The sequence below is a fragment of the Lutra lutra genome, chromosome 6, assembly GCF_902655055.1.
Source record: "Lutra lutra chromosome 6, mLutLut1.2, whole genome shotgun sequence".
Taxonomy (NCBI): domain Eukaryota; kingdom Metazoa; phylum Chordata; class Mammalia; order Carnivora; family Mustelidae; genus Lutra; species Lutra lutra.
The window spans coordinates 73,660,562-73,687,155 of NC_062283.1; the positions used below are offsets into that span (position 1 = coordinate 73,660,562).

At 36.1% G+C, this 26,594-nt stretch overlaps 1 protein-coding gene across 1 annotated transcript in view; it reads right to left on the bottom strand.

The window, feature by feature from the left end:
• Positions 1-26,594, bottom strand: part of TBC1D32 (TBC1 domain family member 32) — a 238,219-nt gene that overhangs the window by 162,038 nt on the left and 49,587 nt on the right. The window contains 3 exon segments of the mRNA XM_047733941.1: positions 7,355-7,437; positions 8,211-8,412; positions 25,749-25,876. Of these exon segments, the coding sequence (XP_047589897.1) occupies positions 7,355-7,437; positions 8,211-8,412; positions 25,749-25,876 (413 nt within the window).

Below are 26,594 nucleotides of genomic sequence, written 5' to 3' on the forward strand. Positions count from 1 at the left end.
CTTACAGGGAATACAAGGGCACTAAATTCATATCTTCAATAGTTATCCTGAATGTAAATGGGATAAATGTCCCAATCAAAAGACAAAGGGTATCAGATTGGATTAAAAAACAAGACCCATCAATACACTATCTGCAAGAGACTTATTTTAGACCCAAAGACACCTCAAGATTGAAAGTGAGGGGGTGGTAAACCATTTACCACGCTAATGGACATCAAAAGAAAGATGGGGTAGCAATCCTTATATCAGACACATTAGATTTTAAACCAAAACTATAGTAAGAGATGAGTAAGAACACTATTATCATATTTAAGGAGTCTATCCAACAAGAAGATCTTACAATTTTAAATATCTATGCCCCTAACATGGGAGTAGCCAATTATATAAGCCAGTTAATAACAAAATCAAAGAAACACATCAACAATAATAAAATAATAATAGGGGAATTTAACACCCCCTCACTGAAATAGATCATCTAAGCAAAAGATCGACAAGGAAATAAGGCTTTAAATGACACATTGGACCAGATGGAAGTCACAGATATAGTCAGAACATTCCATCTCAAAGCTACAGAATACATATTCTTCGCTAGTGTACATGGAAAATTCTCCAGAATAGATCACATCCTGGGTCACAAATCAGGTCTCAACTGGTACCAAAACACTGGGATCATTCCCTGAATATTTTTGGACCACAATGCTTTCAAACTAGAACACAAACACAAGAGGAAAATTGGAAAGAACTCAAATAAATGGAGGACAAAGAGCATCCTACTAAAGAATGAATGGGTCAACCAGGAAATTAAAGAAGAATTTTTAAAAATTCATGGAAACAAATGAAAATGCAAACACAACTGTCCAAAATCTTTGGGATGCAGCAAAGGCAATCTTAAGAGGAAAATATATAGCAATACAAGCCTTTCTCAAGAAACAAGAAAGGTCTCAATTACACAACCTAACCCTGAACCTAAAGAAGCTGGAGAAAGAACAACAAATAAAGCCTAACCCCAGCAGGACAAGAGAAATAATAAAGATCACGGCAGATATCAATGAAATGGAAACCAAAAGAACAGTAGAACAGGTCAACGAAAGTAGCAATTGGTTCTTTGAGAGAATTAATAAGACTGATAAACCCATGGCCAGACTTATCAAAAAGAAAAGAAAAGGACCCAAATTGTTAAAATCATGAATGAAAGAGGAAAGATCACAACCAACACTAAAGAAATACAAACAATAATAAAAACATATTATGAGCAACTATATGCCAGCATATTAGACAATATGGAAGAAATGGATGCATTCCTAGAGACATACAAACTACCAAAACTGAATCAAGAAGAAATAGAAAACCTGAACAAACCCAAAACCAGTAAGGAAATTGAAGCAATCTTTAAAAATCTCCCAAGAAACAAGAGCTCAGGGCCAGATGGCTTCCCAGGGGAATTCTAACAAACATTTAAAGAAGAATTAATACCTATTCTCTTGAAACTATTCCAAAAAAACAGAAATGGAAGGAAAACTTTCAAACTCATTTTATGAGGCCTACATGACCTTGATCCCAAAACCAAAGACTCCATCAAAAAGGAGAATTACAGACCAATATCCCTGATGAACACAGATGCAAAAATTCTCACCAAAATACTAGCCAATAGGATCCAACAGTACATTAAAAGATTACTCACCACAACCAAATGGGATTTATTCCTGGGCTGCAAGGATGGTTTAACATCCACAAATCAATCAATGTTATACAATATACTAATAAAAGAAAGGACAAGAACCATATGATACTCTCAATAGATGCTGAGAAAACATTTGACAAAGTACAGCACTCTTTCTTGATGAAAATTCTTCACAGTGTAGGGATAGTGGGTACGTACCTTAATATCACAAAAGCCATCTATGAAAAGCCTAAGCAAATATCACTCTCAATGGGGGAAAAACAGAGATTTTCCCAAAGGTCAGGAACACGATAGGAATGTCCACTTTCACCACTGCTATTCAACATAGTACTAGAAATCCTAGGCTCAGCAATCACACAACAAAAAGAAACAAAAGGCATCCAAATCAGCAAAGAAGTCAAACTCTCACTCTTTGTAGATGATATATACTTTACATGGAAAATCCAAAAGATTCCACTCCAAAACACTAGAACTCATACAGGAACTCAGGAATTCAGTAAAGTATCTGGATATAAAATCAATGTAAAGAAATCAGTTGTATTTCTATACAACAACAAAACAGAAAAAAGAGAAATTAAGGAGTCGATTTCATTTACAACTGCACCCAAAACTGTAATATACCTAGGAATAAATTTAACCAAAGAGGCAAAGAATCTGTAGTCAGAAAACTATAGAATACTCATGAAAGAAATTGAGGGAGACACAAAGAAATGGGAAAACATCCCATTGTTCATGGATTGGAAGAATAAATATTGTGAAAATGTCTATGCTACCTTGAGCAATCTACATGTTTAATGCAATCCTTACCAAAATACCACCAACTTTTTTCAAAGAAATGGAACAAATAATCTTAAAATTTAAATAGAACCAGAAAAGACCCCAAATATCCAGAAGAATGTTGAAAAAGAAAACCAAAGCTGGCAGCGTCACAATTCTAGACTTCAAGTTCTATTACAAAGCTGTCATCATCAAAACAGTATGGTACTGGCACAAAAACAGACACACAGATCAATGGAACAGACTAGAGAGCCCAGAAATGGACCGTCAAATCTATGGTAAACCAAACTTCAGCAAAGCCGGAAAGAATGTCCAATAGAAAAAAGACAGTCTCTTCAACAAATGATGTTGCAGAAATTGGGACAGCCACATGCGGAAGAATGAAACTGGACAACTTCCTTATACCACGCACAAAAACAGACTCAAAGTGGACGAAAGACCTGAACATGAGACAGGGATTCATCAAAATCCTTGAGGAGAACACAGGCAGCAACCTCTTTGACCTCAGCTCCAACAACTTTTTCCTAGACACATCGCTAAAGACAAGGGAAGCAAGGGCAAAAATGAACAACTGGGACTTCATCAAGATAAAAAGCTTTTGCACAGAAAAGGAAACAATCAACAAAACCAAAAGACAACTGACAGAATAGGAAAAGACATTTGCAAATGACATATCAGATAAAGGGCTACTATCCAAAGTATCCAAAGCTATAAGGAACTTATCAAACTCAACAGCCAAAGAACAAATAATCCAATCAAGAAATGGGAAGAGGGGGACGCCTGGGTGGCTCAGTGGGTTAAAGCCTCTGCCTTCAGCTCAGGTCATGATCCCAGGGTCCTGGGATCGAGCCCCACGTCGGGCTCTCTGCTCAGCGGGGAGCCTGCTTCCTCCTCTCTCTCTGCCTGCCTCTCTGCCTCCTTGTGATTTCTGTCTGTCAAATAAATAAATAAATCTTAAAAAAAAAAAAAAAGAAATGGGAAGAGGACATGAACAGACATTTCTGCAAAGAAGACATCCAAATGACCAATGGACACATGAAAAAGTGCTCAACATCGCTTGGCATCAAGGAAATACAAATCAAGACCTCAATGAGATACCACCAGTCAGAATGGCTAAAATTAACAAGTCAGGAAATGACAGGTGTGGCAAAGATGCAGAGAAAGGGGAAGAGAAAGGGAACCCTCCTACCCTGTTGGTGGGAATGCAAGCTAGTGTGCCCACTCTGGAAAACAATATGGAGGTTTCTCAAAAAGTTGAAAATAGAACTACCCTACGTCCCAGTAATTGTGCTATTGGGTATTTACCCCAAAGATACAAAGGTGGTGATATGAAGTGGCACATGCACCCCAATGTTTATAGCAGGAATGTCTACAATAGCCAATCTATGGAAAGAGCCTAGATGTCCATCAACAGATGAATGGATAAAGAAGATGTGGTATATATATATATATATATATATATATATATATATATATATACACACACACAGTGGAATATTACATAGCCATCAGAAAATGAAATCTTGCCACTTGCGACAATATGGATGGAGCAAGAGGGTATTATGCTAAGTGAAATAAGTCAATCTGAGAAAGACAATTATCAGATGATCTCACTGATATGAGGATTTTTTTTTAAAGATTTTATTTATTTATTTGACAGAGAGAGATCACAAGTAGATGGAGAAGCAGGCAGAGAGAGAGAGAGGGAAGCAGGATCTCCGCTGAGCAGAGAACCCGATGTGGGACTCGATCCCAGGACCCTGAGATTATGATCTGAGCCGAAGGCAGCGGCTTAACCCACTGAGCCACCCAGGTGCCCTGATATGAGGAATTTGAGAAAAAAGAGAGGATCACGGGAGGAAGGGAGGGGAAAATGAAACAAGATGAAACCAGAGAGGGAGACAAACCATAAGAGACTCTTAATCTCAGGAAACAAACTGAGGGTTGCTGGAGTGGAGGGGGGCAGGAGGGATGGGGTGGCTGGGTGATGGACACTGGGAAGGGTTTGTGCTATGGTGAGCACTGTGAATTATGTAAAATTTATGAATCACAGACCTATACCCTTGAAACAAGTAACATACGTTAATTAAAATAAAATAAAATAGTATTACATATAATGAAATGCTTCTGTATATATAACACAGACTCTGAAAGTGGGGCTTTGGCAAGCCATAAGCCTAGGGCAACAGGAAGCCAGAGAGAGAGAGCCTCATTTCTAGAAATGAGCACATGATCAATTTATTTTTTAGTTCTTTAGTTCTATCTGTGATATCTACATCATCACTGACAGGAGCCTCAAAATTCCAATACAATATTTATTTAAAATATGACCATAAAAAAAAAAAAAACATTAAACTGGACAGGAAGAAATGAACAGAAAAACTTAAGTAGGGAGAAACAGTAAGGGAAGAGGGGAAAAGTAGGGAAGCAAACAAACAAAAAAAGATTCTCTTAATTCCACTACTAGGTATTTACCCAAAAAATACAAAACACTAATTTAAAAAGATATATACCCTATTTTTATAGCAGCATTATTTACAATAGCTAAACACAGAAGCAGCTAAAGTGTCCATCATTAGACAAAAGAAGAAGAGGTGGTATGTATATAAGTGTGCATGTGTGTGGTATGTGTGTGTGTATATATGTGTGCACACACACACACATAATGGAATAGTACTTAGCCATAAAAGAGAATGAAATCACGCTACTTTCAATAACATGGATGGAGCTACAAAGTATAATGCTAAGTGAAATATGACAGCTGGAAAAAGACAAATACCACATAATCTCGCTCATATGTAGAATTTAAGAAACAAAACAAATGAAAAAGGACAAACCAAAAAGCAGACTCTTAACTCTAGAGAACAAACAGATGGTTATCAGAGGGGAGGTGGGTGGGGTGATGGGTGAAACAGCTGAAGGGATTTAAGAGTACACTTACCATGATGAGTACTGAGTAATGTATGGAATTGGTAAATCACTATACTGAATACCTTAAACTAATATAACACTCACTATATGTTAACTAAACTGGAATTTTTTTAAAAAAGGAAAAGAAACATATTAGGAATCTGCTATGTACTATGTACTGGCATTAGGATACTCTAGTTAACTAACACAGATGGTTTTACACTCAAGTTTAACCAAATTATGAAGGAACAAATAATGTCTATCTCATACTGACTTCTCAATTAACACAAAAGAAGAGACATTCAACTCTATGAGCTAACTGAATGAACTCTGATGATGAAAATGAAATTAACAGTTCTGACTCTATATATTATCAAAAACTCTATAAAATCTTTTATTTCTAAGACTTTAATATCATATTTTGAGAGATCCTCCCTTTCCCCCAGAATCAAGTTTCTACATGAAGCACATTCCCCAGTTTAACACTGCTTGGCCCTCCTAATCATTAACTCCTCCCCTAGAAGAGACTCAGGAGATTTGCGGAATAACCTTAGAATGCCTAGCTAAGCAATGCCTCTCTCTCAGTCTACTTGTTTGTGATCCAGCTACCTGGAGGAAACACACATTCTGCTCTGTTCTACTATGTAGTTAAGTTTGATCTTTGTAAGATCTGCTTTAGAGGGAAGCCTACAGCTGTCCATGGCCAATGTGACAGAAGGGTAAATCTAATTCTTGAGATTTTAGGAACCCTCTGTTATTCAGTGTTTTGATTGTTTGACTTCTTTATCATTATTACTCGGTTCACAACTCAGGAGGAAAGGAGTGGCATATAATTTATTAGCTCCTTCACACTTTAACTTCAGAATCTAAAAATATCACTGAGAGTTAAATGTATTAAGTACATTAATCATGTTCCCTCTTCTAGCCTATTGACCATACTATTTCTTCCACATGAAATAATGTTCAGTATTTAGTCAATTAACATCTATTCTCTTTAACTTCTACGGAAAGTGGAGTTCTTATGGAAAGATTTCCCCACAAGGTGCCTCCCAATGGATCCCATATGGCCCCACGATATAAATTTAGCATACTATATTGCCATGTTGTATTTATTTATTCTACAGGACACAATAAGCTCTTAAGGCATACAGCTATCCCCAAAAAGTCAAAGCACTTGGTCCAATATATAGTGGAATGAATTAGAAAATGAATGTATGAATGAAATGAAAAATGACAAATCATAGATTTCAAAGAAAACAGATCTGAGGTGCCCAGGTGGCTCAGTCAGTTAAGCGGCTGCCTTAGCCTCAGATCATGGTCTCAGGTCTTATCATGGAGCCCACGTCAGGCTCCCTGCTTAGTGGGGAGTCTGCTTCTCCCTCTGCAACCCCCACCACCCATCCCTATTCCTCTGTTCCCTCTCTCTCTTAAATACATAAATAAAATCTTTTTAAAAAAAGAAAAGAAGAGAAAACATCTAACAATTACCTCAAAAATTGCAGAAATGTTCTCCCCTCCTCTCTCTCACACACATACAAAATGGCAAAGGTTTTAATTTTGTGACAACTATCAGTAAAAATTTTAGCTGATTTTTAGAGAAGAATTAACTATTTGTTAAACCATTATACTGTTAAGGAAATGAAAAAGACTTTTTGTTTGACTCTTTAAACTGTATCTACCTGAAATGCTATTTTTTAATTTTTCTTAAGAATATCCCTTAAAGCAAGTATAGTAAGTAATGCTAGATATAAGGTATAAGTATGACATGATCTTTAAAGTTCCCCCACATGTAATTTTCTTTAATCCTATACATATACATTTAACTTCCTGTATTTTCTTTTTTTAGTTTTTTTTTCAATCCAATTAATTAACATACAGTGTGATATTAGTTTCAGGTGCATTTTTGCTACACTATCTAATTACATTCTCATTTAAATTATTTCAGCAAATGTAGAAAAACAGGTAAGTTTAGTCAATTGTGCTTACATGTTTTGGGATTCCTGGTTTACCGAAGAAACAGAATCCAAACCCTTTACTGGAGTAGGAATTCTTTCTGATAGCAAACTTGCCTAAAATACAACAGATTACATTATTTTTTATTGACAGCATTATTCATAAGATTTCATGATACATTTTTACAGTTGATCCTTAATATAATTAAAATTAAATTACCTTCAAATTTTAAGTTATTTGGTTTTTAATTAAATATTATCTAAAATTATTATTATTTTTTTAAAGATTTTATTTATTTATTTGACAGAGAGAGATCACAAGGAGGCAGAGAGGCAGGCAGAGAGAGAGGAGGAAGCAGGCTCCCTGCCGAGCAGAGAGCCCGATGCGGGGCTTAATCCCAGGACCCCAAGATCATGACCTGAGCCGAAGGCAGTGGCTTAACCCACTGAGCCACCCAGGCGCCCCTCTAAAATTATTTTTAAATGAAGTATATAAATGTGGGGAAAAAAGGCTTAGTACTGAAACATACTACATTTGACTCTTGCTACATTAAAATCTCTAGTGTCTATAACAAAGCCCCAGCTGTCCATAAAAATCGCTCAGAAATAGCTTCCGAAAAAGAATGTAGGTTTATACAAAGATAATTATCTAACGTCTCTCCTACCAGAAGAAAAGACTTTGAAGTGCCCAGTTTGGTCCTAGAACTTTGCCCTCATCGGAAATGAGGTGAAGTCATCCTGTACCAAATTAAAAAGCATTATGTTCCCTAGAGTACTGTGATGCTAAGAAAATCATATTTGCCCCAGTAAAAGATTTAAACTCCATTACAATAGTGACTATATTTGAAATAAAGATTTGCAGAGAGGAAAAAAAGATTGAAATTTCTTACCTTCTTCCATGCCTTTGCTATAGACTCATGCAAACAATAAGGAATTAACACTTGTAACCCTTCACATGTACCATATATTTGACGACACACAGAAATGAAAGCTCCTTTAACCACAGGCAACATTTCCGATCCAGAAAAAATAGAAATATCTTCATCAAGAAGTTTTTTCGAAAATTGGGCAATTATATGAGCACCTGTAGGGCTAAAACACGACAGACTAAAAGTGATTCCAAGGTTATAAATCATAACCTCTTAAAGTACTACCAAAAAGTCCAGCCATATCACAAACTGCATTTGCTTGGCTCCTCTTTAGTTCTCTAGCTGTTCTCTAACATGTCAACATTCCTGTTCCCACACATGTACAAATAACTGTCTAATAAGGAGAGCAGTTTCAGGAAACAAGAGGAAGGAATACACAGATAGAAAAAAGCAAAATTATACACTTAAAAAGCTATAGACATCATGGGCCCAGGGCCATACATAACTTCACTTGATTGTAGTAAAAACATAATTCTGAGCTCCCATGTCATTAATAGGATGTAGTTCCTTTATTTCAGAGACTGGGACACTTTAACAGTAATAATAAGAAAATCATAGTAAATACTTAATATTCCAGGCATTGTTCCAAGTATTTTAGATGTATTAACTCACTTAATCCTTACACTAACCCTATGAAGTAGATATATTCTTCATTTTTTAAACAGGTAATATAGTTAAAGCTTACAGGAGTTAAATAAATTTAAAAATATCATATACCTAGTAAGAAGTGGAGCTTGGACTCAAACCCAGCGTATCTAGCTCCAGAGCAGCACACGTTATAGTCAGCTGTGGATAGGACAGGATTCTGACTCTCCCTGTATCCCTCCACCCATCTTCCATAGTTCCTACATTTTACCAGTCTTGTTTTATCTATTCCCTGACCTTTGCCTCTACCCACCTCTACTGGAATATTATAGGTTAAATGTCAGACAGTGATTAAGGTGTCTATGTTACATGCCAATACCCCAACTAACAAAACTATAATTTTTAATATTATCTGATAATTCACCCATATCAAGATTCTCCTGATTAGGTACTCCTTATAATAGATTTGTATAAATCAAAATTCAAACAAGTTTCACAGAGTACATTAAGTTACTGTGATCATTTAGGCCCCCTATTTTCTTTCATAACCATGCCATCAATTTGGAGAAGTGATGTATTTTTCCTATCCATTCTTTATTTGCATAATTGCTTCACCATGCTGTCATTTAATATGTTCCTCTACTTTTCCATATTTCCTATAAAATTGATAATTATATCTAGAGGTTTAAAGTTCAATTTCTTTTATCTTGGCCAAACAACTTCATAACTGGTTGCTATTGTGTACCTCCTACTGCATCATTTCATTAGGTACAGATCTGGTTGTCCCACTTTTAATAGTACTAAAAAATCAGCTGGTCAGATGATATGAGCCTGAACTCTCCAGTGGGAAGTTCTTCCCACATCAAGCCTTTTACCTAATGGTTTTAGCACCAATTCATGATAATTTCCTAAATCAACTATTTCATTAGGAGTTACCAAATGATGATTTTTAATTTTTCCTATAAAGAACTTTATCCTCAGTAACTTTAGAGTTATATTAAAATACAGTTTGTACAGGGGCACCTGGGTGGCATAGTCAGTTGTGTCCAACTCTCGGTTTCAGCTCAGGTCAGGAGACAGAACCCTGCATTGTGCTCCAAGCTCAGCACAGACTCAGCCTCAGATTCTCTCTCACTCTCTCACTCTGCTCCTCCCACTCATACTCATGTTGCACACTCACTCTAATCACCAAAAACCTTTAAAAAAATAGAGTTTGACAGGAAATTGAAAAAAAGAATCTGAACATTTTTAATCAATTTGCAAAATGATGAGTCGGTGTCCACAATCTCAATGGGTAACCGACAAGGTTTTTTTTTTTTTTTTTAAATTTTAGTGTATTTTTAAAATCGTTTTTGTATGCTTTATGAATGTCAATCATTAAAGTCTTTTTTTTTTAAGATTTATTTATTTATTTGACAGAGAGAGACACAGCAAAAGAGAGAACACAGGCAGAGGGAGTGCAACGGGAAGAAGCAGGCTTCCTGCCAAGTGGGGAGCCCGATGCAGGGCTCAATCCCAGGACTCTGGAATCATGATCTGAGCCGAAGACTGAGCCACCCGGGCTCCCCTAAAGTCATTTTTTAATCCTCAAATTATCCACCTTAAACCAGTAGGAGGCCCCTTCTGGTAGCCTGGGGTACTTTTGACACTATGTCTTTAGTCTTAGATAATTTCCTTACTTTCTAGAATGGTAAGATATCTCGGGATCACCTTGCATATTTCCCAGCCCAATCCAGAAACAACTACCTTCAAGGATACCTTCCTCCTTTTGCAAAATAAAACAACAATAACAAAAATTTAGATATTTAGAGACCACAACCTTGGTGCCAACTCATTGCTAAGGGGTTGTCATTACCTGTAGGTCTCTTTAGTGGTAGTTCTGCATAAGAAAAATAAAGTAATACTTATATTTCCATTATGAATTTAAAATTCAAGTTTAACTTCTTTAATTCTCTATTCTAATTCCTTATGATGCTCATTATTTATTTGCTTTATTTTAGAGTATGTTCATAATAGTTTCAAAACATACTGATAGCAGTTTAAGATTACTTTAAGAATTTTTTCTTTCAACCTTATGATGTATCCCACCAGAAATGTTCAAATCAGGTCACTTGAGGTAATTCTTTCCTCTGCATGGGTAGGTCACTAACTTGTTTGGTGGTTAAATTCAATTATTCCTATTTGTCTGAATTTCTTTGAAATGTGAATTTTTCTTTTTTATTTAACTATTACATTTAGCATGTAAAACAGCTACATGATTCTGAAGTCAAATTTAGGTACAATGGAGGTATAACCCATATATCTTCCATCTCTACTTCCCTATCCACATGTTCTTCTCTCTTCCTCTAAAACTTCCTTTTCAGTTTACCCTTTTACCACTCCTTTTGAAAAATATCAGTATTTTATTTATTTATATTCCCTTCCATTATATAAAAGGTAGCATTCTAAAACATCCTTTAGTGCTTCATTTGTTCACTTAGATATCCTGAAGATAACTCCACATCAATACATATAAAAATTCCATGTTCCCATTGCACAGCTGCTAAGTGCTCCTTTGTGCAAACACAATTTAATCAATCAGCCTCTTGTTATTGGAAATTTGAGATGATTCCTGTCTTTTACCAATATAAATAATTAATCAGAAACAACCATAGCACAATGGTGATTCAAAAGAAACTGATAGTTAATGTCTTATCTGCTTAATGTAATCTGTCTAATCTGTTCAAGGTAAGGGAAACTAATGAATCGTTGAACACATCAAAAACTAATAATGTACTGTAAGTTGACTAACTGAAACATAATAAATTTTTTTTTAATTTTTTAAACATTAAAAACAGAATAAATCCCACTTGGTCGTGGTGAATAATCCTTCTAATGTACCGTTGAATCCTACTGGCTAGTATTTTCGTGAGAATTTTCGCATCTGTGTTCATCAAGGATATTGGGATTTATTCCAGGGCTGCAAGGTTGGTTCAACATCCACAAATCAATCAACGTGATACAACACATTAATAAAAAAAAGAACAAGAACCATATGATACTCTCAATAGATGATGAAAAAGCATTTGACAAAGTACAGCACCCCTTCCTGATCAAAACTCTTCAAAGTGTAGGGATAGAGGGCACATACCTCAATATTATCAAAGCCATCTATGAAAAACCCACCACAAATATCATTCTCAATGGAGAAAAACGGAAAACTTTTCCGCTAAGGTCAGGAACATGTTAGGGATGTCCATTATCACCACTGCTATTCAACATCATACTAGAAGTCCTAGCCTCAGCAATCAGACAACAAAAGGAAATTAAGGGCATCCAAATCGGCAAAGAAGAAGTCAAACTATCACTCTTCGCAGATGATATGATACTATATGTGGAAAACCCAAAAGACTCCACTCCAAAACTGCTAGAACTTGTACAGGAATTCAGTAAAGTGTCAGGATATAAAATCAATGCACAGAATCAGTTGCATTTCTCTACACCAACAACAAGACAGAAGAAAGAGAAATTAAGGAGTCAATCCTATTTACAACTGCACCCAAAACTATAAGATACCTAGGAATAAACCTAACCAAAGAGGCTAAGAATCTATACTCAGAAAACTATAAAGTACTCATGAAAGAAATTGAGGAAGACACAAAGAAATGGAAAAATGTTCCATGCTCCTGGATTGGAAGAATAAATATTGTGAAAATGTCTATGCTACCTAAAGCAGTCTACACATTTAATGCAATTCCTATCAAAATACCATCCATTTTTTTCAAAGAAATGGAACAAATAATCCTAAAATTTATATGGAACCAGAAAAGACCTCGAATAGCCAAAGGAATATTGAAAAAGAAAGCCAAGGTTGGCGGCATCACAATTCCAGACTTCAAGCTCTATTACAAAGCTGTCATCATGAAGACAGCATGGTACTGGCACAAAAACAGACACATAGATCAATGGAACAGAATAGAGAGCCCAGAAATAGACCCTCAACTCTATGGTCAACTCATCTTCGACAAAGCAGGAAAGAATGTCCAACGGAAAAAAGACAGCCTCTTCAATAAATGGTGTTGGGAAAACTGGACGGCCACATGCAGAAAAATGAAATTGGACCATTTCCTTACACCACACACGAAAATAGACTCAAAAGGGATGAAGGACCTCAATGTGAGAAAGGAATCCATCAAAATCCTTGAGGAGAACACAGGCAGCAACCTCTTCGACCTCAGCCGCAGCAACATCTTCCTAGGAACATCTCCAAAGGCAAGGGAAGCAAGGGCAAAAATGAACTATTGGGATTTCATCAAGATCAAAAGCTTTTGCACAGCAAAGGAAACAGTTAACAAAACCAAAAGACAACTGACAGAATGGGAGAAGATATTTGCAAACGATATATCAGATAAAGGGCTAGTGTCCAAAATCTATAAAGAACTTAGCAAACTCAACACCCAAAGAACAAATAATTCAAGAAATGGGCAGAGGACATGAACAGACATTTCTGCAAAGAAGACATCCAGATGGCCAACAGACACATGAAAAAGTGCTCCATATCACTCGGCATCAGGGAAATACAAATCAAAACCACCGTGAGATATCACCTCACGCCAGTCAGAATGGCTAAAATTAACAAGTCAGGAAATGACAGATGCTGGCAAGGATGTGAGAAAGGGGAACCCTCCTACACTGTTGGTAGGAATGCAAGCTGGTGCAACCACTCTGGAAAACAGCATGGAGGTTCCTCAAAATGTTGAAAATAGAACTACCCTATGACCCAGCAATTGCACTATCGGGTATTTACCCTAAAGATACAAACGTAGTGATCCGAAGGGGCACGTGCACCCGAATGTTTATAGCAATAATGTCTACAATAGCCAAACTATGGAAAGAACCTAGATGTCCATCAACAGACGAATGGATAAAGAAGATGTGGTATATATACACAATGGAATACTATGCAGCCATCAAAAGAAATGAAATCTTGCCATTTGTGACGATGTGGATGGAACCAGAGGGTATCATGCTTAGCGAAATAAGTCAATCGGAGAAAGACAACTATCATATGATCTCCCTGATATGAGGGAGAGGAGATGCAACATGGGGGGTTAAGGGGGTAGGAGAAGAGTAAATGAAACAAGATGGAATTGGGAGGGAGACAAACCATAAGTGACTCTTAATCTCACAAAACAAACTGAGGGTTGATGGGGGGAGGGGGTTTGGGAGGGGGGTGGGGTTATGGACATTGGGGAGGGTATGTGCTGGGGTGAGTGCTGTGAAGTGTGTAAACCTGGCGATTCACAGACCTGTACCCCTGGGGATAAAAATATATTATATGTCTATAAAGATTTAAAAAAAAAAAAGAGTCCTAGCAACAGCAATCAGACAACAAAGAGAAATAAAAAGTATTCAAATTGGCAAAAAAAAAAAATTAAAAACAGAAATACTAATGATTGGGGAAAAATTCACTACATAACTGCATGTCTATATAGCAAAAAAAAAAAAAAAAAACTGAAATAGGGAACTGATAAACAATAAAAAGAAACCTTAGAACTCAAAACACAAAGTTAGTCTTCTTCATTTATAAAAGAATTGCTATCTATATAAAAAAAGACTTCCAGTTTGAATATGGTAGATTGACATATGTTCACATCTACACCCTCTTGACATACTAAAATGCAAAAGTGAAGGGAATTTTCAGAAGGCATTACAGTTGTCAAGGAAAAAAGAAAGGATGTGACAGTAACAATGTATTAGAATCTAGGAAGTAGAAAAAAATAAGTAACTCAGAACCTGGAAAAACTGAATGATCAGCCACAATATAGAAAACACAACACAATTTACTTCACAGAACCTCTCAAAAAAGTCCAATTGGTGGTAGCAACTATCTCTGGAATTAGGGGTAGAAGTGGGACTGAAAATAGAAGAGATGCCACCTAAAAGTCAACTTAAAAAGAAGTCTGACAAGCCTCTCTTCCACATTCCAAGTAGCCACCCCCATGTATCTTTTGGAAAGCAGGCAAAGATCAAGAATAGTTGAGAGTACCACAGGGTTAAATCAAAGCTTATATAGTAAGACTTGAAAACTACTTTCTCCACTCAGTCATCTTTTCCTGCTAGGCTTTTACTCTCTGTAGACAGCTAGCTATAGGAGCCTTCTCTATGGAATCTGACAAGAACAAAGACTACAGAGGCCAATATGAGAGGTTCCCCAAACAAATCCATGACAAGATTCCCCGACAGCAAAGGCCACAAGTAATGAAGTCCCACGTTCCTACACAGTTTTCAAACAACTATTTACCGACTTTTAAGTATTTGAAGAAATCTCTAATCTAAAATCTGAAGCTAAGAAAATAGAAAAATCAATGTGGGGGCACCTGGGTGGCTCAGTGGGTTAAAGCCTCTGCCTTCGGCTAAGGTCATGATCTCAGAGTACTGGGATCAAGCCCCGCATCGGGCTTTCTGCTCCACAGGGAGCCTGCTTCCTCCTCTCTCTCTGCTTGCCTCTCTGCCTACTTGTGATCTCTCTTTCTAAAATCAATCAATCAATCAATCAATCAATGTGGAAGGAAAAAAGAAAATGAAAAATGAGAACTTTGTATCTTCATGGTGTAAGAGAATTTAAACTCATGAAACAAGAAAGAATAAGATAGCAGAATAAGAATGTTCTCTTATAGGAAAAATATAACTTAAGAAATGCAAATCTCAATCTGAATCTAAGGGCTAGAAAATAAAGCTGAGGAAATTTCTTAGATGGTAAAAAACTTAAAAAGCAAGCTCCTAGAGGGGGGGATCCAAGGTAGTGGTAGGAAAAGTCCTCCTCCCATCGACACACCCAATCTACAGCTACATAAGATCATTTCCCTGTGCAGAGAGATCCAGAAACTAAATGAACTGATTCTCACAACAAAGGATAAAAGGACTATATCAAAACAGGAGAAGTAGAGACACAGTCTCCAAAAAAACACCCACTCATGACATGGCAACACACAACAAGAAGGGATCTCACCACACAGATGCATCTCCCAGAGGAGAAAAAGGTTGGTACCCCACATTGGGGACCCCACTCTTAGGATGTACACCAGAGAAATAAACCCACAGAACACCTGGCTTGAAAAACCAAAAAAACTAATACCAGGGAGTCTAAAAGTGCTATAAAGAAACAGACTCCCTTCTTGGAGAGATTGTGGTCTCCTCCAAGACCTAGCAAAGAAACAATAGTCTAGAAAGGCCCCTAGACTGTATGTAAAGGAGACTCATTTGCTAATGTGGGGGCACTGGCCAGAAGGGCAGGAGACAGAGACAAATGAGGATGGTAGATGCCACAGATGCATTCTCCACGTGGCTACTAGCAGGGCTACCACCACCTTGCTGGTACAGCAGGCATGAGCTTTTGTGGTACTTGCTGAGTCCAGGTGGAGAGTTGCAGTACTCCCCAACCTCCCAGCTGAAACACGATCATGAACTGTCAGGCCAGTCTCCTATTCCCAACCTAAAGCCAGAATACAGACAAGGCACTCTCCTGTTCCATTACAGAAGCCCATGGAAACATACATTCAAAATATTTTCCTGTTGTCTTTCTAAAGCTAGCTAAGTGTGCCCTGTTCTCTACACCTTCTAACTGTCTTGCCCAAGCCAGCAGATGGACACAATCCACGCTCTTTGATTATCTGGCCCTGATGGCCAAGAGGGCTGACTATCCAGAGCTCCACCAGATTATAACAACTGGAAAGACTTTTCTTGGCAGGCCATCAATCCCAGGGCCCTGCACAAACAGCAAACTGAAACAATCCCAGTCTTCGTGTGAAAAAGGCCCATTTACTCAGCCTACAGCTCTAGCCTCAGGAACAGGCTTCAGGTTTCCCACACATCAAGAGGCTAAGGAGGCACTCCAAGGGAACAAAAGAAGGGAAACATCATCCTCACACACCCCTTTGGCCTCACTACAGCTGAATAGGACTTCCCAGAGAAGATCATATACATTCACCTGGAACTCAGATTTTTGCAACTCACACTCAGGGAAAATCTCCCTATGTGACCTGGAGACCAGCAATGATTACAAATGAGACCTCAGAGGACTAAATATATTTGCACACTTTCAAAGCTGGCCTGAGGGTCTGGCTTTTAATCAGACTGAAACTGGGTGCTATGATCCCCTTCGATCATGGATAGGCCTTGGTAAGCCCTCAAAAAGGGGGCATATTAATAATAAACCAGACAACTGAGATAATCACAAAGGTCTGAAAGACAACCAAGAGCTAGGACAAGGTTGAACAAGCGATCCATCACCTATTCAAGGCTACTGTTCGAAGACTGAGAAAAGTGCCTGCATTTCACCTAATACATAGAAAAAAACAGAGCCAAGCCAAATTAGGAAACAGAAGAAACAAAGAAAAACAAAAAACAAAAAACAAAACCTCAGAAAATGATATGGAGATAAGTACCTGATTAAAAAAAATTCAAATTAATGGTCATAGAGATGCTCACTGAAATCAGAAGAATGGATAAACACAGAACCTCAATAAAGAGACAGAACACATAACAAAGTACCAAGCAAAAATCACAGACCCAAAAAACACAAAAACTGAACTGGAAAATATACTAGAGGTGTTGAACAGAACACTGGACGAAACAGAAAATAGATCAGGAAGCTGAAAGACAAAGCAATGAAATACACCAAGATATAGTAAGAAAAAAAAATTAAATAAAGATAACCTAAGGGATCATGGGACAACATCAAATAGAATAAAATTCAAATTCACATTATAAGGGTCCTAGAAGGAAAAGAGAAAAAGGTGCAGAAAACGTATTGGTAGCAATAATGACTGAAAACATCTCCAACCTAGGAAAGAAAACAGGCATCAAGGTCTAGGAAACCCAGAGTTCCAAACAAGATGAACCCAAAGAGAGATACACCAAGACACATAATTAAAAGTTTCAAAGTTAGAGAATCTTAAAAGCAGCAAGAATAAAACAAATTGTTATTTGTTTTATAAATAAACAAGGGAAACCCTATAAGGATATCGTAGATTTCTCAACAGAAACTTGGCATGCTATAAGCGACATAGCATACTCAAATTCCTGAAAGGAAAAAACTTCCAAACAAAAATACTCTACTGGGCAAGGTTATCATTCAGAATTGAAGATAAAGGATTTCCAAACAGGCAAAACTAAAGGAGCTCATCACTACTAAACTAGCCTTGCAAGAAACCTTAAAGGGACTTTTTTAAGCTGGTGGGAAAATGGCACTAATTGCAAAATATATGAAAGTAAAAGTCTCACTAGGAAAGGTACAGATAAAGTTAGAATTGTTACTTATAAAGCTACTAAAAAGGCAAAACACAAAAGTAGTGAAATTAATTACAATTACAATAATTAGTTACAGGATACATAAAATAACAAGTTGTAAAAAGTTGAATCAAGGGGTGCCTGGGTGACTCAGTTAAGCATATGGCTATTGATTTCAGTTCAGGTCTTGATCTCAGGGTCGTGAGTTCAAGCCCCACACTGGGCTCCATGCTGGGCATAGAGCCTACTCGAAAGAAAGAAAGAAAGACAGAAAGAAGGAAAGATGAAAGAAAGAAAGAAAGAAAGAAAGAAAGAAAGAAAGAAAGAAAGAAAGAAAGAAAGAAGAAAGAAAGAGAAAAGAAAGAAAGAAAGAAAGAAAGGGAAAGGAAGAAAGAAAGAAAGAATAGAGGGATATGTGCTTAAAAAAAAAGTTGACATCAAAAACATAAAATATGGTAGAGAAGTAAAAATGTAGAGTTTTAGAATATATTCAAATTTAAGTTTCTATCAATTTAAAATAGATAACTACATACATAGGATGATACATGTGAACCTTACAATAACCACAAAGTCTGCAATAAATGACAGGGGGGTATTACATAATGATAAAGGGGTCAGTCTAGCACAAAGATATAACATAAATATATGAACCCAACATAGAAGCACCAAAGCATATAAAGCAAATATTAAGAGACCAAAGAAGAGAAACTGACAATAATACAATAATAGTAGGGGATTTTAACATCACAGTTATTACAGATCATCTAGACAGAAAAGCAGTAAAGAAATAATTGGATTAAATAATGCATTTGACCAGATGGACTTAACAGATCTATACGTGCGTATAAGTATACATATATATGTATATAAAACACACGTGCACACACATACAACATTCTATCCAAAATTCAGAATACACCTTCTCAAGTGTACATGGAACATCCTCCAAGACAGATAACACGTTAGGGCACAAAGCAAGTGTTCATGAGTAAGAGTTAAATAATATCAAGCATCTTTTCTAACCCTAAAGGTATGAAACTAGAAATCAATTACAAAAGGGAACTGGAAAAACTATAATTATGTGGAGATTAACATGTCACCAAACTACTATGTCACAGAAGAAATCAAAGATGGAAAAATACCTAGAGACAAATGAAAACAGAAATACAACATACCAAAATCTGGGATACAATAAATGTGGTTCTAAGAAGAAGTTCATAGCAATACTCGACTCTCTCAAGAAATAGGAACTATCAAATAATTTCACTTTATACCTAAAGGAACTAGGGGGAAAAAAATGAAGCCCAAAGTTAGAAGAAAGTAATAAAGATCAGATCAAAAATAAATCAAGACTAAAAAAGTGATAGAAAATATGAATGAAGCTGAGTTGGTTCTATGAAAAGATAAATAAAATTGAATAGCTATTAACTAAGCTCAACAAGAAAAAGAGAGCTCAAATAGTCAGAAATAAAGTAAGTTATAAATGATACCACAAAAATACAATGGGATCATAAGTGACTACTACAAACAATTATAAACCAACATATTGGACAATGTAGGGAAAAAAATGGATAAACTCCTAGAAACAATCTCCCAAGTCTGAATCATGAAATAGAAAAAATGAACAGACTGATTTCTAAAACTGAACTAGTATCAAAAACCTCCCAAACAAACCTCTAAGACCAGAAGGCTTTTCAGTGGTGAATTCTACCAAACATTCAAAGATTTAATACATATTCTTTCCAAAGTCCTCCCAAAAGATGCAGAGAAAGGAAAGCTTCCAAATTCATTTTACGAACCAGCACTACCCTGACACCAAAACCAGACAAAGACACCACAAAAAGAAAATTACAGGCCAGGGGCGCCTGGGTGGCTCAATGGGTTAAAGCCTCTGCCTTCAGCTCAGGTCACGGTCTCAGGGTCCTGGGATCGAGCCCTGCATTGGCTGTCTGCTCAGCGGGGAGCCTGCTTCCCTCTCTCTCTCTCTGCTGCCACTCTGCCTACTTATGATCTCTCTCTCTGTGTCAAATAAATAAATAAAATCTTAAAAAAAAAAAAAAGAAAGAAAATTACAGCCCAATATCCCTAATGAACATAGATGCAAAAACTCTCAGTATCAGCAAATCAAAATCAACAATACATTACAAGTATCAGACATCATGATCAAGTGAGATTCATTCCAGGAATGTAAGGATGGTTCAACATCCACAAATCAACATGATATACTATATTAAAAAAATCAAGGATAAAAATCATATGATTATCTCATTAGATGCAGTAAAAGCACCTGATAAAATTCAACATCATTTGTGATAAAAACTATCAATTAAGCAGGTGAAGAGAGACCATACCTCAACATAATAAAGGCCATATACGACAAACCCACAGCAAAAATCATACTCAACAGAGAAAGTTGAGTAGGATGTCCACTCTCATCATTTATATTCAATATAATATTGGAAGTCTCAGCCACAGCAATTAGACAAGAAATAGAAATAAAAGATATCCAAATCATAAAAGTATTAAAACTATCACTATCCACAGGCACCATGATACTACATACTAAAAACTCTAAAGACCACCAAAAAAACTGTTAGAATAAATAAATTCATTAAATCTACAGAATAAAGAATATGCAAAAATACTGTGTACCTCTATATACTAATAATGAACAAGAAAAATCAAAAAGGTAATAAGTCACATTAAAAAAAAAAACCCTAGAAATAAATTTAACCACAGAGTAAAAACATGTATACTGAAAACTACAAAACACTGATAAGACATACTGAAGATACAAATAAATGGCAAGATATTCTGTGCTCATAAACTGGAAAATTATTAAAATGTTAATACGACATACAGTAAAGAGTCAAGGCAACTCCTATCAAAATTCCAGTGGCATTTTTCCACAGAACAAATAGATTCCATAGAACAAATAGCAAATAGTTTCGAAACAAATAGTTTCCATAGAACAAATAGCAATATATAAAGGTTGTTACCAGGATAAAAGTTATCCATCAGACCAAGACTGCACCAGTTTTTTGTTTGTTTGTTTTTGTTTGGGTTTTTTTGGTAAGATTTTATTTATTTGAGAGAGAGATAGAGAGTACACACAAGCAGGACGCAGGACAGGAGGAGAGGGACAAGCAGACTCCCTGCTGAGCATTGATCCTGATGCAGGGCTGGATCCCAGGATCCTGAGATCATGACCTGAACCAAAATCAGACGCATAATGACTGAGCCATCCAGGCACTCCCAGCACCAGTCCTAAATAAAGTCAGAAAGCTTTAAAAACATTTTTTAATAAAATTAAAATTAATAGAATTTGTCCAGTACTTGAATATACAAAGGATTTAATAGGAAAGACCATATAGATGATTTAACAAAGAAATAGAAGTAAATTAAAAAATATGCTAAAGAAAATTATTAATTCCAGAGAAAATAAGAAGTTGTGGAAAAAAAAAAAGTAATCACACAGTTGAGCTGTGAAGATTACAGGTAGATACAGTATGACCCTAATGAAGGTTACTGTTCAACTGTATTGCATTATTGATGGGCAGCAAGGAGTTGGGAGGAGGGATCCAGTTGTGTTTCTATAGGTGGTTGGGTGGAATAAGGAGAAAGAAATCAATGGATTATTCCTTAAATTAAAACAAGTGTTAGAAGGATATTATCTAATGATCATCTAAAGCAGCCAAAAGTAGTTGCATTGGAGAACAAAGAAGGAACTACTGTTTTTGATACTAAGCCTTATATGTTTACTGTGTGCATAAAACACTTCAGGTCGATGAAAAAATAAAACAAACGGAGAAATGGTATGGAAAGAAACGTTGCTATCATAAAATGAAAGCAGCCAATAACCATATCTCCATAAGAGCAATGAGATGCCCAAACTCAACTGAAGTCAGGTCAGTATGGGTCAAAACAAGATCTTTCACCTATTAGGTTGCCAAAACATTCCATCACCTCATACCGCTTAGAAGAGCTTTTATAAAAAGTTTTTTAAAAGTTCAATCATATAAACCTTACAATTCAGTTTGGTCATACTAGCCATATTTCAAGTGCTTAAGAGCCACATGTGGCTAGTGGTAACCTTACTGACAGTGCAGACCTAGAACATTCCATTATCCCATAAAGCTCTACTGGATAGAGCTATACTGAAGAAGGTAAGCCTGAGAGGCTAGCCCTGGAGCTGGCGGCCAGATGTAGCTAAGAACACCCATGTGGTATCCATCCAGACAGGTAGTCAGAGGGGCTGAAGTCAGCATTCTGGACCAAAAGGGCCCCTCCCTCACTGGGCCATAGGCTCTAGCCACCAGGCCCTTACTCCCTAGGCAGGAAAACCCTGTCCATTTGACAAGTTTGGAAGAAAGTACCAAAGCAAGGCCAAGAGCCCTCAGAAATTAAAAATGGTTGTCAAGATAAATTCAAGAACAGCTTTTTTGTGCAAAACAAAGATTAAAAGGGAAAAGCTAAGGGATGGTCACTCTTGGAAATTCAACATCCCCTTCACAGATGCACCAGAAAGAGAAAGCAGAAGCAGAAAAATGATCAAACACATAATAGAAGAAAAAAAACCCTGTGCCAAAGGATGCAAGTCTTCAGCATAAAACTGTCTAGCTAATTCCTAAGTAAAAGTTCCTAGAATAAATTACACTCTCAGGAAACATCAGGTTCTAGAAACTTTTAGAGGCAAAAAAGGCAGTCTCTACCCAGTCAAGTTACCAACCAAGTACGAAAATATATTTCTCCTGCCTAAGACAGGTAGGAATTCAGAAAGCTTACCTTCTATAAAACTTGTCAGGTACTTGAAGAAAACATGCACAGCACAAACTCCCTTCATGTGTGCACACTAAAAGCTAATCCTTAGTGCCTCACATATGATAATTTGTTTAAAATTTCAACATCCCTATGAGGCAGGTGGTGATTATCTCTAATTCACAGATGAAAAAAAACTCAGTCACAGAGAAGTGTGGTGACTGAGTGATAAAGCTGGGATGTGAACCCAAGAGGTTTAGAACCAGGACTCATGTGCCTAACCCTCATTCCATGCTCTCTCTCAACTTAATTACTATTACTACCTTCTTCCTTCCCAAATTCACTGCCAGTACATGTTACTTTTGCAGGCAGAAAGATAATTTTTAAGTGAATTAAGTCTACAGTAAATACAATAAACAGTCACTCCCATTATACTAAATTAAAGTTAAAACAAAGCCCCCCCCCGCCCCCCCGTAGCTACTGGGAGGATTAAATGGTGACCCATGTAAAGACTTTAGTCCTGTGTGATTATTTTAAGACAAAATGTACTAGATGTAAACAGACTAAAACATACATATGATGGGGGTGGGGGAGGAAACAAAAGGCAGAAAAAGAGTGGCATAAAGAAAGGAAAGAGCAAGGGCAACAAATAAAAAACAATCACAAACATAGTAGATATTATTCCAACCTTATCAATAATCACTATCAACAATCTAATTACATCAATTAAAAGATTATCAGAGTAGATTAAAAAAACAGGACCTAATTATGTCACTTACAGAAGCCTACTTTAAACATAAGAACAAAGATTAAAATGAATGGAAAAAGATACACCACACTGACAATCAAAAGAAAGCTGGAGTAGCTATATTAACTTCACACGCATTTCACAGGAAGGAAAACTATCAGAGCAGGGCTTTATATAATAAACGGATAATTTTTCCAAAAAGATAATCCAACCAACAGGATCAAAATACACAAACCAAAAACTGATAGAACTGCAAGGAGAAATAGATAAATCCACTTATATATTTAAAGATCAACACAATGTAACTAATTGACAGATTCAGCATGAGAAAGCTGAACTAAACACCATTAACCAACTAAATATGACTGACATCTATAGAATACTTCATCCAACAACAGCAGAATATACACTTTTCTCAAGTTCACACAAAACATTCACCAAGAATGACCACACTCAGAGCCATAAGACACCTTAAATTAAAAATAATGCTCTCTCAGACTCATAAATATATAGGTCAAAGAAGTCTTTAGAGAAGTTTAAAAATATTTTGAAGTGAAAATGAAAATACAACTTATCAAAAATTGTAGGATGAAGCAAAAGCAGTGCTCAGAGGAAAATTTATAGCACTGAATGTACATGTTAAGATAGATCTAAAAATCAATCATCAAGTCTTCCACCACAGGAAATTAGGAAAAGAACTAAAACCCAAGGAAGAAAAAAATAAAAATTAAGACAGAAATCAATGAAGTTCAAAACAAAACCAAAATCAACAGAGGAAAAAAAGTTGGTCTTTTTAAAATATCAATAAAATTGATAAGCCTCTGGCTAAGTTAAAAATAAAAAAGAAGACAAATTACTAATATCAGAACAGAAAGAGGGGCCACTAATATTGATCACATGGACATTAAAAGGTAATAAAGGAATATTATAAAAAATGTATATTCACAAATTTAATGAATAAGAAAAGTGGACGAATTCTTCGAAAGACACAATCTGCCAAAACTCACATAAGAAATAAACAATCTGAATAAGCACATATCTAACATAAAAATTGAATCAATTAATAATCTTTCAAAACAGAAAACACCAGGCCCAAATAGGTTCACTAGTGAAGTCTATCAGACATTTAAGGAAGAAATTATACCAATTCTCCACAATCTCTTCCAGAAAACAGAAAGCATTCTTTCTGTTTCTGACTCATTATGAGGGTAGCATTAGAATAGAACAAGAACAAACAATGATATTAGAAAAAATACAGTTTGATATCTCTCATGAGCATAGACACAAAAATCCTCAACAAAGATTAGCAAATCAAATCTAACAATATATAAAGAGAATTTTATACCACAACAAAATGGGATTTATTTTAGGTATGCAATGCTGAGTTTACTATTCAAAGATTAATATAATCTATCACAATCAAGAGTTTAAAAAAAAAACACTTATTGTGGCATTATTTATGGAGGCAAAATCCTAGATACAATCTGATATTAATAGGGTAAAAGTTTGAAAATATTATGGTAAGGCCATATCAAAGTACTATGGAACTATTAAAAACAGTGTTTCATTTTTTACTCATCTGGAAGATGCTTATGGTTACACAAGAAAAGTGAATATTGTATATGATGCTATTTTTATGAAAAGGAAACAAAAATTCTGTGATTATGAATATATGTTTGATAGATCATTATAAGTTCAGAGAAAGTCTAAAACCATAACCAAAATGTTACCATTGGTAACTAACCAGGAGATAGAACTAAGCGAGGGTAGAGAAGGAAGATGGAGAAGTTAGCTTTTCCTTTGTGTACCTTTGTGAGGTTTGACTTGAATCAGCTGTGGGTGGCTTTAGAAGTCTGAAAGAGTTCAAGCAGAAAAACTTCCCATCTAGAGTGAACCCTCCTGTTCTTACTTTGAAGTTGCTCACATCAAGACCTATTCTGCCTGCATATTCCATAATCCTGGTTACTACTTCAACCTGTGATCATATAATACACTGTTAGTGGCTGATCAGGAACCTAACTATCTAGAATAGTTATCCTGATTTTCATTATTAACATATTGTATGACATTTTGGAAACTTTAAATCAGATCGAGAAAATATGCTAAAAATTCCAAAAACTTAAAACACAGACATATACCTTTTTTCTTCAGAGGAATTCATGTTTTCTCCATAAAGTAGTAAGGTAAGTCCTTCTTCTACAGATGCAATTCTTGCCAAAATATCAGCTATATGAATTAAAGCTGTTTCAGAGCAATTTGGAGCAGCCTATACATTAAAAAGATAACAAATCATATAATGTTATGGCAGGCTAACAATCCACAGACTAAAATTTAAGTGTGGTAGTGTAGTCTAACAAAGTTACATTACTACAACAAAAAGAAAGTTAATGATTGGCTATAAAGTATGTCTGATTAAATGTGCCATATTCACTTACCAGGAAAGCTTATGAGGCAACTACATATAGACTTTTTATCCAAACCAGTTATTATTTATTGAGACAGTTGAGAGAAGAGCTGTTCTCATTACAGTTTTACATATAATTCTGTTTGACAAATGCAGTAGCTCCTCTAAATCCACTTTGCCCTTTACTTCCCACTCACTGGTTCCTGAATATCTACCTTAATTTTATTATACATGGTTTCTAACACACTGTCATCATTTCTAGGGAACACCATTCCTTCATGCAATTGGTTGGATTATGAGTTATAGGTCTGAGTAAGGACATCCAATTCCATGGGCTGGCCCATAACCAATGATGTCATCTAATGGGGGATGAACCAATCATATTTCTTTATTTTAAGTGGAAATACTAAAAATATCTTTGCCAGTATATAGCAAATTAGTATAAGGCAAATAATAAAAACTAGAGTCATCCACAGATGGCTGGAGCCCATCTAGAAGCCTAAGTCTACTAAAGTTCCTGTTCTTTCTGGGGCCTATTTATTGTCTATACCTACACAGCTGCCAATACACATATTCTCTA